The sequence below is a fragment of the Cervus elaphus genome, chromosome 25, assembly GCF_910594005.1.
Source record: "Cervus elaphus chromosome 25, mCerEla1.1, whole genome shotgun sequence".
NCBI classification, from domain to species: Eukaryota; Metazoa; Chordata; class Mammalia; order Artiodactyla; family Cervidae; genus Cervus; species Cervus elaphus.
The window spans coordinates 63,212,582-63,229,224 of record NC_057839.1 but is presented as its reverse complement, the minus strand read 5'-3'; the positions used below and the strand labels follow the sequence as shown (position 1 = coordinate 63,229,224).

At 45.4% G+C, this 16,643-nt stretch overlaps 1 protein-coding gene across 2 annotated transcripts in view; it reads right to left on the bottom strand.

Moving 5' to 3' along the window:
* ATPSCKMT (ATP synthase c subunit lysine N-methyltransferase) overlaps positions 1-16,526 on the bottom strand; it is a 30,115-nt gene extending 13,589 nt beyond the window's left edge. Inside the window, exons 1-4 of one of the 2 annotated variants that reach the window (XM_043887198.1) lie at positions 16,356-16,526; positions 9,241-9,530; positions 8,432-8,569; positions 6,567-6,617 (exon numbers count right to left, since the gene is read on the bottom strand). In XM_043887198.1, coding sequence (XP_043743133.1) covers positions 6,567-6,617; positions 8,432-8,569; positions 9,241-9,530; positions 16,356-16,374 — 498 coding nt within the window. In that variant the 5' untranslated portion in view covers positions 16,375-16,526. Of the gene's footprint in view, positions 1-6,566; positions 6,618-8,431; positions 8,570-9,240; positions 9,531-14,373; positions 14,435-16,355 lie in introns of those variants that run through there. The other variant, XM_043887197.1, reaches the window with a different exon arrangement.
* Between the last annotated feature and the right edge of the window lie 117 nt (positions 16,527-16,643).

Here is a 16,643-nt window from a genome sequence, read left to right as displayed (position 1 = left end):
CAGAACACTCTTTCTTATCCATCTGAGAGCAGGCTGCCTACACCATGCCCCTTTACTCCCTGGTACCTCAGTGTTTTCTGAGGAGCCTCAGCACAGTTATCAAATTCAGGAAACTTAACATTGTATCCCAGCAACAATCATCCCCACAGCACCCGATCAAATGCCCCAGGAGTGTCCTTCACACTGTCCCCGAGTCCAGGGTCGCGCACTGCGACCTGGGTTGTAATGGTTCCTTGAATCTGGAACAATCTCTTGCCTTTCTTTGTCTCTCGTGACAATAACCTCCTTTAAGAACACAGGCCAGTCGACTTGAAGCAGTTGATCAAACATATAATCCTGTATATGATCAATGATTGTAATGGTGTAACTCTAAACATGGCAAGATACAAGAGGGAATTTTGCCCGGACCATGTAAGATTGAGTGAGACAGCCGGCCCAGAGCCCTCTGGTTACTGCCGACAGACCTAGTCCAGTAGGGGCACACTGAGTGACCCGTCTGCAAAACCTTCGCTGGCCCTTGGAATGAGCCTTCCCAGCATCGTTAGGTTAAATGGTCACGAAATGCCTCCCAAAGGATGGTCGAATTTATGACCATAAGTAGGCCCTGTCAACTACAAATTGGCATTTGCCATCTACCTCTGTAAGGGTTAAATCACACGCTGCTGCAGCTGCTGACCACCAACACCCCCTGAAGGGATGGACAGCAGAAAAGAGGCACTCTGTGCTCGGGGAAAAATTGGCAGGGCACACCTTCAGAGAGATAGGTATCTTCAGGAGCTGATTTCATAAGCCCAATTCTTGCATCTCCTCATATCTAAAAAGGCACTAAAATCCTTCATGGTGATGAATGTGTCTCGTGACCAGCAGAAAGCTTCTGCAAAAAACATATGTGCTTGACTGTAAGTATTCCTCCTTCACCAAAATCACATAAATGCTAACCTAACCCCCTGCCTCTTTGGAGTAGTTTCTCAGAGCTATCTGAGGGGCTGTCTCCCAGGCTACAGTCCTCATTTTGCCTCCAAATAAAATTTTAACTCAAAAAAAAAAAAAAAGGACACAGGCTGGTCCCTCTGGTGTCTTGTGATGAGTGGTGTGTGCGTCCAAGGCAACGACCCAGCAGAGAGATTGTGAACTTTGCACACTCCACAGTCCTGAGCCCATGGGGTCCTTCTGCTTTGAGGGTGATGCACCCCTCAGCTAAGGAGGTATCTCGGTGTCTCCACAGGGTGGTTACTATTCCTTCTTTAAAATGAACAAGATACTGTGGGCAGACACCTTGAGAAGATGCAAATGTCTTGTTACGCGTCTAACTGTCCCCCACTGAGTGCTGCATTCTTGACGACTGTGCCAGAGTCAATTTCACTATACAGGTTGAAAGCGGCAACTTTCCAAGCCCATCCTTGCTTTCAGATCAACAGTCAGAATCTCAAGGAAGAGCTCTCTCCATCACTGTAAGCATGAACTCCTGGGTTCATCAACGGGTTATGATCCGCTGTCGTCCTCGTTTCTTCTAACACTCAAGTTGTCCGGTTTGGTCATCGGGAGCCCCTCAAGCTGGCTCCTCTCCCGTGCATGTGCCCTGACCAAACCTTCTGAGTGCTTCCTCACCACATTCAGACTCAACTAAATGTTCCAGGCTTTCACACCTTCCCTTCCCAGCCCTGGGATCAGCCACTTCTCAAACGTTCCTGGTTCCTCTGAGTGAGAAGCGATGTTTAGAAACCAAGACCTGTGCAAAAGCTACTCTCTTTAAAAGTAATCGAGCAGGACTTCCCCTGATGGCTCAGGTCCAGCAAGGCTTTGGCCCCTTCCTGGGTGATCTCAGTCCCCACTTGGCTTCAGCTCCTGGGCGCTGATGCCCCAGTGAGCCCCCTGCCTTGAGCCCAGACCTCTGGGCATGTGCCGCTGCCCACCTGACATGCCTACATGTGTCAACCCACACGTGTCCCAGACTGTATGTGCCAGATAGGACTCTGCCTGCCCATGCAGGGGACACGGGTTTTGATCCCTGGTCCAGGAAGATTCCACATGCCACAGAGCAAATAAGCCCATGCTCCACAACTACTGAGCCCGTGAGCTTTTAACGACTGAAGCCTGCGCGCCTGGAGCCTGTGCTCACAAAAAGAAAGTCACTGCCATGAGGCGCTGTGCCCTGAACTGGACAGTAGCCCCCGCTCGCCGCAGCCAGAGGAAGCCCAAGCACAGCAACAAAGACCCGGCACAGACAGAGATTAATTAATTAATCTACTAAATTAAGATGAACAAATTTTCTACAACAGTTTGATTCCTCACCTGTGTCTTTAAAAAGCAGTTTGGAAAAAAAAACTCCTCTACATGACCTGTGGCTGAAGTGAGCCAAAATTGCGATTCTTTATTAGAATCAATATCAAGATAACAATGAATAAATTCCACTAAGGATGAAATATTTTTATTTTTTTAACAGCTAGCAAAAGATTGTTCCTTAAAAAAAAAAAAAAAAGGAAAAATTTTGTTCCTTGAGGGAAAAATTAAATAAGCAAAGAATAAGACAATATGTGTTTTTCCAAAATGTCAAGGGTTTCATATGGTAATTTTGTTCATATAAAGGACAACTGTAAAGTTATTCAGATTACTATTCTTCTTTTCTCTTTTACAGATCTTTTATTTCCAAATGACTGTCATATGCTAAGTCAAGATAAACCTATGAATGAAAGGCTCTATTTCAATCATAAGAAATTAACGGACTAAATTATACATAAATATGCAACAAACCTAGGTCTTGATATCTTACACAAAGAGAAGCCACGATGTGTCATGTCTGCCTAATGAAACTCAAAATTATTCATACAATTATACGTTTCAAAGTGACATGAAACTCATCCTATTCTAATTACCTCTTCAAAACTTTAAATATAAGTTGAAACCAGGGTGCCCCCCACTGGATCTCCAGCTCATCCTGTTGTTTCTGTCCTCACGGAGCATCCAGAGTCTGACCACCTGTCACCAGCTTCTCCACCCTGGCACTGGCTTCCCCCACTGATGGCCTGGATGCCCACAAGAGCTCAGACCCGTCCCCCAGCATCTGCCCCACCCTCTACTCCCCATGGCAGGCCCTGTCCTTCCCACCTGGTCCCCCATATCTCTCCCCCGCCACCTCTGCTCACCCCCTCCCACCACCCCCACCTCCTCACTGCTTCTGGACCCACGGGAACACACCCCTCAGCACCTTTCCTTTCGCAGTGGCTGTTCCTCAACCTGAAGCACTCTTCTGGAGACGGCCGCACGGCTCCCCCTCACCTCCAATGTCCCTCTTCAAGGACGGTCTCCCTCTCACGCTTTGGTGAGCCCACAGCACTGACCCACCCCCCTTACTGTACCACAGAGTCTACACTGCCATCTCACTGAATACCTACTTTCCCAACTAGCATGTAAATACCTTGGGGCAGGGATGTTTTCTTTTTTCTCTTTATTCACTGAAGTACTTGAACAGGGACTGATGCTTAGTGGGCCCTGAATAAACACTTGTTTAAGGAATGACTGAATGTAGGATTCATGGTCATGAATCCTATTTCTTTAGCAGAACACTGAGACAGTATTTTCATTCATGGATTCATAACAGAATTCGTAACTAAAATTAAATGAGTCATCCTTTGAAGTTATGAAACTTAATTGCCCATGGAAACAGTGTACTTAAGGCGCATGTTTATATGATATTCATCCATTCCTTTAACAAACACTCCCTAGGTGATCACTCTGTGCCAGGAGCTGGGAGTCTGGCAGAGAGCTCAACAGGTCCGCCCTGTCCCTGAGCTCACAGCGCAGTGCACACGACCAACACCACCAAAGCCATCACACAAGCAGAAAAGCAGCCACATGTCCCCAGAGAAGGGAACAAGCTCTGGAAATCGTGGTCTCAGGGGTCATCAAGGGCAATCAAGGATGGCTTCTCGGAGAAAGAAACATCTAACCTCTGAGTGGTCAGCAGAGGTTCACTAACCAGGCCCAGAGCTGGGGGGACTGGAGTCTCGGGGAGGACACGGCCCCACACAGTGTGGTCCAGGAGCCAAGAGGAGGGCAGAGCCAGTGCACAGTGAGCTGGGGCGGCCGGGCGCCCAGGCCAGATGGAAGGTGGGCCTTACCGTCGCTGCTTTAAAGCAGGACGAAGTCATGGGAGGGTTTTCAACAAGAACACGACCCATCTGTCCGGCACTGCTGGCGCATGTGTTCATGGTAAGCATGGATATCTCCCATCCAGGCACTGGCCTGCCAGGTCCAATGGCACTCTTACTCCTGCTTCGCTGGACACACACGCGTGATGCAGGCTCGGGCCGCTGTAAGCCAAGCGCCGCTACGCAGAGGTATGAAGAACCGCCAGTAGGGCACCGGAAGCAGAGCTGTGAGAAACGGCCAGTCCCGCACCGGAAGCAGAGCTGTGAGGAAGGGCCAGTCCGGCACCGGAAGCAGAGCTGTGAGGAAGGGCCAGTCCCGCACCGGAAGCAGAGCTGTGAGGGACCGCCAGTCCCGCACCGGAAGCAGAGCTGTGAGGGACCGCCAGTCTGGCACCGGAAGCAGAGGGAGACCACGTAACACCGGGATCTCGCCCTCTGATGCTCCCAACACCTGCTCCGGCTTCTTAACGGCCCACGTGCGCCCAACCTGCCACAGGAAACCCTTCCTGCCATGCTGGCTCTGTCCATCCCCCAAGCCCCTGCCGGGACACTGGCCAGTGAGCGGAGAAGGGAAATGCGTTCTAACAGAAGACAGCATAGTGGGCCCAGACAGCCTAAAGAACTTTCCAGGGCCCCAGAGGACGCCCAAGAGCCAACCTGGCCCCCTGACTCCCCCGGCAGTCCCCTCCTCTCACTGTCCCCACACAGGCGAGGCCTGGGGAGGGCGGAAAGCAGGGACCTCCACCCGGGAAGCTGAGCCTCCCAGACCGGCCTCCGTGCCCTGATCAGTCCCCCTGCGTGGAGGACTCAAGTTGGCTGAATCCCTCTCGTGCCAGGAGACGTGGGCACTTTGTGCATTTCAGCTGCTCCCTTCTAACTGGGAACCGTGAAATGCTGCGCCTTATTTAAGGCTTCTCTGTGTACAGAAGAATGGCCCATAATCACAAAAGTATTTATCAAAATAACACTCTTCCCTTGGGTGAACCGTTCCCAAAACTGACTACACATCAAACGTGGTGAGAAGCCCGAGGAGCTGGAGCCCGGAGGCCAATGCTGCCCCCGGCTTGGACAGCACCTGGGGGCTTCTCAAGACAGCACCGAACATGTGTCAGCTTTCTATTTGTATAAAGCATGGATTTTAAATTAAGATTCTTTGCTTCAAAATGCCAATTATCCCAAAAGAATGCTCAAACTTCACAATAAGTAAGGAAAAAACCATTAAATTCCATAGCAATTCTGATACCAAATACGTTTTTTGGTGTTTTTTTTTAAATGATCAGAGATCATACCTTTCTACCTCTTTTCATTTCTATAACAAAAGTATAGACACCCAGGTTTCATCTTCATGTTAGGCTTGCTGAGAATTATGAACATACAGAATCCTATCACTTTCAAGAATATTAACAAAAGCACTTCTAAATACTTTTTTTTTAAAAAAAAAGAGAGAGGGAAAAAAACATTTCACCGAAAATTCTAATAGTAAGAAAAAATTTTCTCCAGCACTGAGATAGCTTAAGGAAAAATTAAGATATGAATAAGAAAGCATAACAACAAAAAAAGCCCATTTCTTTTTTTTTTCTTAATAAAAACCATATCACTTATTTAGTGGCATTTCAGCAAAAAAAACAGTATTTGCCAGGATTACTATGCCTACAATTATAGAGCTTGAAAAGTGAACGGGGATTTCTTTCTACAGTCTGTAAACCAACAATTACAATGAAAGCCTCCCATTCTCATCATCTTTCCAAAGGCTAAATTGAGGACCATTTGCAGTCCAATGCTGCAACATTTTCACTTTCGAAAGTACAGAGTCAGAATTCAACACAAATCAGCCAAGTGAGGTCAACGGAAACTAGTCAACGCGTGTGCGTGTGTGCTAAGTCACTTCAGTTGTGTCCAACTCTTTGTGACTCCATAGACTATAAACTACCACACCCCTCTGTCCATGGAATTCCCCAAGCAAGAATAATGGAGTGGGTAGTCATTCTCTTCTCTAGGGGATCTTCCCAACCCAGGGATTGAACCCATGTCTCCTGCATCGCACACATATTCCTTACCACTGAGCCATCAGGGACGCCCCATTCCATTAACTTTCCCAAGTGTTTTCAGCCAGATATAGTAAGTAAGCAGCCGTGAAAACCTACTCACATTAGACACCAGGAGCTCATAAAGCAGTTTTCAGACTCGAATTGTTAGGACTTCGGTAGATCACTGACACCTTCATCTAAAGCAGAAGTTTTAAACTACAAGACTGAATCTTTTATGATTAAACTATTAAGGCCCTAAAGTACTTTGTTAAACCAATGATCTGTCATTCTGCACATGGGAGAGCAGGCCAGAGAGAGACGGTCTGTTCGGGCCAGAAGCCCCCTCCTAACCTAGAAAAACACACTCGGGTGGCAGGAAGGGCGTACTCACCATCTGGGGCACACCAAAGATAACAACATTTGAGTACTGCGAAAAAGTGACCTGAAGGGAAGGGAGAAAACAATTCACAGATTAATTCTGGAAAGTCAAACATCAGCTTAAGCTTTATTTCAAAATGAGTAGCAATTTCCCATTTCAAAAAATAGTTGGTTTTCCAGAAAGAGACTCAAAGACTTAGAAAACAAATTTCTGGTTGCCACCGGGGAGGGGCCGTTAGGAAGTTTGCGGTGGACGTGTACCCAGTGCTATATTTAAAATGGATATCCAACAAGGACCTACTGTACTGCACAAGAACTCTGCTCAGTGTCATGTGGCGGCCTGGATGGGAGGGGAGTGTGGAGGGAAACGGATACATGTACATGTATGACTGAGGCCCTCTGCTGTCCACCTGAAACTATCACAACACTGTTAATCAGCCATTGTTGTTATTCAGTGCTAAGCTGTCTGACTCTTTGTGACCCCATGGACTGCACCATGCCAGGCTTCCCTGTCCTTCACTACCTTCCGGAGTTTGCTCAAATTCGTGTATATTGAGTTGGTGATGCCAACCAACCATCTCATCCTGTGTTGCCCCTTTCTCTTCCGGCCTTCAATCTTTTCCAGCATACATACCCCAAATCAAAATAGAAAGTTCAAAAAAATAGTGGGTTTTCACAAAGAGTGGCCCTTTTTAAGATTTCCCGTGTTAATACTTTCACCCATGTTAGCTCATCTGTTACAGTTTTCCAGAAGTTTCCGCAGAAGCTATCCCAGCTCATCCTCACAGCCACTCCACACAGGGCCACCAAGATAGACGGTCAGAAAGGCAGGGACTCAACAGTGACCACTGGTGGTCACCCTGGTAGACTGGGCCATCTGCACCCCAGCCCACTTTCTACTCTGCTCTATACGAAACAAGCTTATCGAGAACTCAAGGTTTTTCAGAACCACGTTTCTCCTGCGGAGTCATCCTTAGAATTTTGGTCCCCCTCCTCTTCTCTAAAACACTAAGTAAAAATGGCAATAAAATGGTCTTTAGTTGGAAAACTGGGGGGAAAAGTGCTTCGCCAGTCAAAATGCTTATTACCCAATAAAAGTTTTATTTACTCTATAGAGAGATCATTTACGTATATATGGAATAAAAAACAATGCAAACAAAAGTCAAGTGAATTTTTATAAGCTACTGATGACACTATTACAAAGGAAAATTCTTATTTAAGAAAAAGCATTTTATGGAGCATTCCTAAAGCAAAATTACCAGGCACTTTTTAGAGAACAAGTAAACTTGGAAATATCTTATACTTTATGAAGACACAAAGGAGCATCACAGCATGGTTGGTGGGTCCTTTCTTTTCTCCTGCACTATTTCTGTCTCTCCCTAGGTATATATACACATACACACATGAACCCACACACTGACACATTAGCACGCACACACATATACACACACACATAAACATACATACACAAACTCAGACACACAGTCTCAAACACACTTAGACACACATATTCATATGTGCATATAAATACACACACACACACACAAAAAACTATTTACCAAGAATGACATTAACAAGTTAATGCCTATATGACAACGTAGAAGACTTACAAATGAGATAAAAAAATCTTATCACTGCATAATAAAGAGAAATGAGAACATTTTAAATTGAGTAAATAAAGCCTTAGAAGTCACATGACCTGTAAAGTTATAAACCTCAAGTTTCTACTCTAAAGTAGGGCTGATTTGTAAAATCTATCAATTTAAAAGCTGTTCACATTTCATAATGCTAAAATATACACTTTAACTCTATTTTAATTCAGTTTTCAGTCATACTAACCAAAAATCATAAAGTTAGCACGTCCTCTGCCGTACGTACCTTCCACAAGTCTGAGATGTAAAACCTGGCCGACGCCTGCACCCCTTCCCGCCAAGCGCGGTACCTGGAGTACCAGACAAGCCAGGGGTTCAGCTCATAGCCCACAGCTGTGAAGCCTTCCTTTGCAGCTGCGATCACCTGCGGGGAGAGGCCGTGTTCAAGATCAGAAAAAGACATGAAAACTCCCTACTTATGTTGTTACTGTTGTTGAGTCCCTACATCATATCCAACTTTTGCAACCCCATGGACTATAGCCTGCCAGGCTTCTCTGTCCATGGGATCTTCCAGGCAAGAATACTGGGGTGGGTAACCATTTCCTCCTCCAAGGGATCTTCCCAACCCAGGGATTGAACCCACAAGAAGTAGAATTTATTCAATACCAACTAAAGGGTTTTACAGAAAATTATCCAATACTAATGGAAGACTGCAATTTTTTTCCCCAAAACACTGATTTTTCTTCCCTAGGAGTCATCCTTAGAAAAAATATAAAATAGTCAAACTACATGACTTAACATGTTTCTGTTGGTCTGTTTTTTAATGAACAAGTTCATAATAATCAATCAATTGTTCCTTTTTACCAGACATCCAGAGCACTTTCCCCTTTAAGAACAATTAAATCTGAGAAAAATAAATCCCAAAGTCCTGCTGAAGGACTGAAGTAGTTCAGCCAAACAAACACAAAATTAAATGACTATCAGGCTATCAATTTAACAAGGCTTTGCATAAGCCTCATAAGAAAAGTGAAACGGAAATTTTAAAGCATAAAACCTAAAAAAACATAAATCTTAAAACATCTTCAAGTAACTCACAATACGTCCGTCACCACTACCAATGTCCACCAAGGGTCCTCTCCTGCATTGCAACATTTTCACAACATTTTCAATCTGTTTCGTAGTTGCAGGTACAAAAGGCAAACAAATTCTTCGGAGGGCTGGTGTTACAAATGGTGTGGCCACGGCATACACGGCCACCAGCGTGCCCCCAACAATGCCAGTAAATAAGACCCCCCAACTGCTTTTCTTCAATCTGTTGGCTTCAAGACTTGTAGATGGAACAAATTCTGACAGCCTTTCTTTTTCAAGTGTTGCTGGGTGTGTCCCTGAGTTGAGAGCAGAAAAAGATATATGAAACATCAAATCAGAAATCTAAGGTAATGTTTTTTCCCCCACAGTTCTTATTAACAAATAAACTCATGCTTTCTAAAGGCTAATTTTGCTCAATACAATTGGAATTACAAATGTAGAATTCCACAATAAGTTCTACAGTCCATCAACTAGAGTGTTTAACAGAAAATTATTCAATATGAATGGAAGACTGAAATCTTTTCTTTCCAACATACTGATTTTTTCTCCAGGAGTCGTCCCCAGAAAATAACGTGTTCAAATCTATTTATGAATCAGTATCCATTATGAATCAATACCCATGGCATCACCGACTCAATCAACAGACATGAGCTTGAACAAACTCCAGGAGATCGTGAAGGACAAGGGGAGTCTGCCATTCTGCAGTTCATGGGGTCACAAAGACTCAGACAGGGCTTAGCAGCTAAATTTAGCAACTAACCAACAATGCATTAATAAAAATATTAATTATGTACTCCGTATCTTTGCGGTTCAGAACAAAACTCCATAATAAGCATAAAAATGTCTAATCATTATCCTATTTCAAATCGGAGGAAAGTATTCTACATCAAAATTGGTCAGGCATCAAAAATCCAGTGGTACAAATTCAATTCTGAAGTTAACAGAGGAGACAAAATCCTGGTTTTACTAAAAATCTTAAATAGTCATGGTAATAAGAATTTTAAAGCAGATCCATAAAGGACCAAAAAATACTCATTTCAGGGCTATCACAGTATAGAATAAAACAAACTCTAATCACTGATTACTGAGGGAATAAATGGTACCTTAAACATCCTCCTCTTGAGTTTTATGCTTTAGAATGTATTCGTAATAGGATCTCACATTTTTTATGTTGAAATTTATTTGAAATTAATTCTGAAATGGATTAATGATGGGCAAAGCACAGAGGGTAAGGGCACAGCAGCAGAGGCTGGATCCTGGCTCCACCCCTTACTAACAGCTGTGACCCTTCACCTCTTGGAACCTCAGTCTCCTCATCTGTAAAGTGGGGCACAGGATCATTGTGAGGATGAGACAAAGGGATACAGGCAGAGCATGCACAAAAGTGCGCAGCACTGGAACCCCAATGTAACAAGACCACCCTGCCCTGAACCAGCTCTCACTCTAGCTGAGGTGCTAAAACCAAAACCACAGGAATCTGTAGACAAATGGAGTAAGAGGAAGGGACACAAAAGAGTCTTATCATTTGAAGACATTAGCGTTCACAGTTTAGGGAATAGTAAGCTGTTCTAAAGGTCACTGTGTTTAGTCTCCTACTGATGCGATAAGAAATTACCATACACTAGGCGGGTTAAAAAACGATACACACTTATTAAAGTACAGTTCTGGAGGCCAGATTCTGAAACAGGGTGGGAGTGCTTCTGGAAGCCCTGGGGTAGGACGGGCTGCCCGCACTCCTTGGCCAGTGGCCCCACACCAGTCCAGCCACCGGCTCCTCCTCTGACACCCCTGCTCTCCTTTCCTGCTTAGGAAAGGATTCCTTTCCTCGGGAGCACACTGGCCCACCCAGATGGGCCAGGACAAGCCTCCCATCTTGACGTCCTTCACTCAACCACATCCGCCGAGTGGCTCAGGCAGTGTCCTCACAGGTGCTGGAATCAGGACATGGACTTACTTCTGCTTACCGTCCCTGTGTGTGCCTGCTCACTCAGTCCTGTCTGACTCTGTGACCCCACGGACTGTAGTCCACCAGGCTTCTCGATCCGTGGAAACTTCCAGGCAAGAATACTGGAGTAGGTGCCATTTCCTCCTCAAGGGGACCTTCCCCACCCAGAGATCAAACCTGCATCTCCTGCACTGGCAGGCGGGCTCTTTACCCAAGCCACCAGGGAAGCCCATGAGACGTGGTAACTTGTCGCCGTGGAGGTGAGGCCCAAGCGTGGACACAGGACAGGCCGGAAGCCCCTGGTGACCACCTCAGCATCACCAGCTCAGTGTGGCTCTGCTATTGAAGGCTGAGGTCTCCCAGAGTGAGTTGCACACCTGGTATCATGGCAGACGACCAACTCAGAAACAATAACAGAAGTCTGTCTACTCGTGGTGCCAGTGATGGAGGTAAAATAAAAGTCAAGTTTGGAAAAGTGATGGTGTTTGATAGAAAGCAAGAGTTTTAAGTACATTCTCATTCATACTTTTCAGCACTGCATGGAGGAACTTAACATGCTAATGGAAGTGCATTTGATTTTTTTCTTTTTTAAAGGCAGGCACATCTGCCTTGCCTCATATGAAGAAGTCCTTCTGCAGGTGTTACAACTGTAGAGGACAGTGATCAGAAAGATCTCAGTCACACAGCTCTGGAGTCTCAGAACTCAGAGCTGTGTAGCACGAGACAAGTTGTTGGCGCTTCCCTCATAGCTCAGTTGGTAAAGAATATGGCTGCAATGCAGGAGACCACAGTTTGATTCCTGGATCAGGAAGATCCCCTGTAGAAGGAAATGGCAACCCACTCCAGTATTCTTGCCTGGAGAATCCCATGGACAGAGGAGCCTGGCAGGCTACAGTCCATGGGGTTGCAAGAGTCAGACACAATTTAGAAAGACAGTTAAAAGGAGAGAAAGAGAGATGAGTTGTTGCTAAGCCCAAGTTTCCTCGCCTGCAAGATTTTAAAATAATACTATCCTGAGTTACTGGGACAGTTAAATCAGCAATGCCTATAAAGCCCTTAGCACAGCTGGAGAAAGTGATGACTTTTAGCCACTATTATTTTAATGGAGGAGGGGATGGCATAGGATGAGATGGTTGGATGGCATCACGGACTCAATGGACAAGAATTTGAGCAAACTCCAGGAGATAGTGAAGGACAAGGAAGCTTGGCAAGCTGCAGTTTATGGGATCACAAAGAGTCGGACATGACTTAGTGACCGGGCAATACTATCATCGGGAGGTGTGGAGGAGGTCAATAATTTGTAAAAGTTTTATTGAGACATAATTCATGTATCATACAATTTGCCCATTTAATTCAAAGGCTTTCAGTAGATTCACAGATACATGTAACCATCACCAGTTAAATTTAGAACTTTTTCATTACTTCCAAAAGGAACCTTTATGCTTTAGCCATTACCCTCATCCTCCCCGCCCCCTCTAGCCCTAAGCAAACACAAATCTAGTGTCTCTAAAGAAAGCAGACTTTCCTGCTGCATAACACAGGGAGCTCAGCGCGGTACTGGAGACAACCTAGAAGGGTGGGATGGGATGTGGTGGGGGGTGGACGGTGAAGTTCAAGAGGGAGGGAACAGGTGTATGATTCACCTTGTCGTATGGCAGATGCCATACAATACTATAAAGCAATTATCCTCCAATTAAAAATAAATTTAAAAAAGAAAGACTTTCATGAATGAAATCACAGTTCATGGTTTTTGTGACTGCCTCTTCACCTAGCAAGTGTTCCCATGATTCATCCACGTTGTACCACATATTAGCGTTTTATTCCTTCTTACTGCCAAATAATATTCCACTGTATGGACAGCCCACATTTTGTTTTCCAGCTATCTGCTGATGGACCGTTTCTCTAGCTGGGCTTCCCTGGCAGCTCAGATGGTAAAGGATCCGTTTCTCCCATTGGCATAAGCCAATAGGCAGCTGATTACATAAACTCAAATCAGACGACCCAAACAACTGTTTCACCTGTGCAGACACGTGCTCTTCAACTTAACCAGCAAAAAGATGTAATAAAGCGCTCCTGGTCTCCAGAGCACCCCTTTAGCCTGTGTGAATGGTGGGTTACACTGAGACAGTTACAAGGCAAGGGGTAAGAGACGCTCTAACGTTTACCAAACGCGGTGGGAACATGAGAGGAGGTGGAAGAAAGGCTGATCCCAATGATGCAACCAGGAAGGTGTGGGTAGAAACAGAATTTCAGCTGGACCTAAGGGTACAGGGCCTCCCACCCTGTCCAAAAGCAGTGTCTCTGTGAAACCTTTCATAAGCCAAATGGCATTAAAGCAAAGAAGCAATTACCTTAGGGCACATCTTGCTAAGGAATGCACAGAACACAGCTAGCTAGAGTACAGGTACTAACAGAAAGGGTTCAGCGATGCGGCAGCTGGACGTGGAGTGTGGTTCCCGGGAAAGAGCCCCGCGGGGTGCTCTTGCCCCTGGGGTGAATGCTGCCCCTGGGACAGCTCGCTGCCAAACTCAGAAAGCAACTTCCCTTGTCCCCTTTTATCATGAAAGTGAAAATCTTCCTTGGACTTCAGTTTGGGAAAAACAGGTACTAATGTTGGTTTTTCATAAAAGCAAAGTTGTATAAAATTTAAAAAAGGAGGGCTGCTTGTATTGAAAAGGGGACCTTCTCAAAAGAATGCCTTGGGAATCAAGGTAAGGCAAGCGGAAGAGCATTTGATGAGTACAGGGTGGGAGTCCTTGACCACTGGACTAAACGTGTACTTTATTCATCACACTGGGATGAAACTTTTTGAGCAAAGGCAATACACTATCTGTTTTTAACAAAGGCAACACCAACAGCACTGTTCCTCAATGGTATCATGCACTTTCTGTCTCAAGTTTCTACACCTACAGAAGTCTTTCAACATCACAAAAATTTGTATGAGCTTTTGAAGAAGTTACTATGTAAATCCAAACTATATATCCAAAATATTGCTATGTCAGTTCAATAAAAAACATACTGATTTTTACCAGTGAAAACCAGTCACTAAAGATTAGAAACTAAAATCAAGACTGCTTCTACATAGTGGAACTACATGTAACCATGTTCTGTATTTTCCAAGTCTCCTGTAGACATGTTATCGTACTTTCATAATTTAAAAGAATTAAAACTAAAAAGAAAAAGCCAAAACTAACCACACCATATTTCAAGGCCACTCTCGCCTGCTGAGACAGTCAACATTCTTGTCTGTGGAGTGTTTCTCTCTAAATAAATCCACTTCTTACCTATTTAAAAAAAAAAAAAAAAAGACGGCTTCTACAAATCTCTAAATCTTTTTGATGCCAAGTGTTAAGATTCACTCTATTCACTGTCATATAAATAAATCACGCAAGATTTCTGTCACATGTGCTCTTTTGAACATTCCTTTAGATGGGAGCTGTGGAGGACAACTGGCTATTTCTGTTGAGAGGTTGAAGGGAGCCAGTCCTTGAGAGTAAAGACTCAAAAAAGTGAACTTCCATTGTCTCCAGGCTTGCTTAAATACTGACTTCTGATAATAGTTGAAGACCTCAATTTCCAGGGACAGGTTTGGGTCACCTACAGCTAGAGGCAGTGACGGAGACACAAAAAGGTACGGGGTTCTTATTCAAGTCCAAGTCAAAGGAAAACGGCCAGGAAGAAAGGAGAGGCCTTTCTGGGATTATGACCTGCCATTTGTGTTTAAAGTGGCGTTTGTATTTGCACATCACAGTATTTTAGGGCTATCCACTGTGTACATTCATTTACATACAGGCTTAAAACTACAGCATATATTTTATGTCCCTTTACCGTGCATTATTTTGTCCACTGACGAAGTCTCTCCTGTCCTGGTCTAACATCTCTTGTTTCTTTTTGAAATACAGAATGTACTGATATTAGCGGGGGAAACCTTTTCCCCACGTTTTGACAGAAAATAAAGAAACTACATAGCAGACCTCACTAGACATTCCCTGCATTACACCACAATCTAAGGAGCCAAATGGAACGCAGGATTCACCACTGTGAAGGACACCGAACTGGCCAAACTAAAGTGAACTGAGACCTGACTCCAAAAGTCAAAACGTCCTTGGAACATCACTGAAGTGGGTCAAGAGGTTAAATGATCACCACTGGCCCCGGTTTCAAAACCCGTTCCTAACTGTCAGGCCACGGTTAAATGTTACAGCCCCACGCATTCATTTCAACATTTGAGCAAAACAATAGAAGGCTAGGAATAACACAACAGGGTAAGCCCCCGTTCTGTGGCAGCCGGGATGGTGGGAGGCTGGAGAGTCAAAGTCGCTCAGTCGTGTCCGACTCTTTGCAACCCCATGGTCTATACAGCACACGGAATTCTCCAAGCCAGAATACTGGCGTGGGTAGCCTTTGCCTTCTCCAGGATATCCTCCCAACCCAGGGATCGAACCCAGGCCTCCCGCATTGCAGGCGAATTCTTTACCAGCTGAAGCGGGAAACCCACAACAAATCAATTTAGGCCTACAAATGATTAGCTCGTAATCAGCGCTCAGAAGAAAAAGCAGCTGGAGGGATTCAGAGGACCTGGTACTTCACTAGGGTTGCCACGAAAAAACTTTCAGAAGCAGCACAACCCCGGGCTTCAGGGAGTGGAAATTCAGCGTAAGGCCAGGTCAATTTTCTTCTCAGAAGCTGAGTAACTCTGGGCTAGTTACCGAAGTATTTGTGCAAAACATGTGATCTCTTAAACAGTTTGCCAACGGTCAGGCACGGTTCTCCCTGAACCCGTAAAGAGAGATGCTGGTGTCATTACTGCCATTGCTGCAGCCAGGTCACTTCCCCAAAGACGCAGCTAGAAAAAGCAGCGGAGCTGTGATTCCCCAGCCGGGACAGCGGGTCTCCAGTACCCACATCTCGGAATATCGTGCCGGACTGAATGAGTTATTCGCCATAAAGCGCTTGAGAACAGCTCCGGGCGGTCAGAAACCAGGGCCAAGTACACCGCAAGCGCGAGCACTGAGCACCGAACGCCAGGCCGCGAGCCCATGAACCGGCCCCCGCGGGTCCCCGACCCGCCGCGCCCAACTCTGCCAGGCTGCTCCGGGGACTGACCGCGAGCCCCACGCCGGGCCCCAAAACGCGCCCGCGCCCCAAAGAGCCCGCCGCGCACGGCTGCTCTCACCTCCTCCTCCTCCGTCCATCGCGAGATTTCCAACAGTTAGAAAACCGGAGGTGAGCTCTACCACCTTCCCAGAACCGGGAGAGGAACGAGGGAGAAAATAATGTTCTAAGTAAATGAGCTCCTCGTTGGGAAACACTATCAAGAAACAGTCAATTTTAAAACTTTGATGAATGTCTAATTTACATCTGTTCCTGGCTTTTGGATTCTAAAGTTCCCGTCCGTGTCTTCCAACTTCCACCCTCCCCCCACAGCTTCCTGAATGATAGAAGTTTCCGAAGGCCGTGGCTT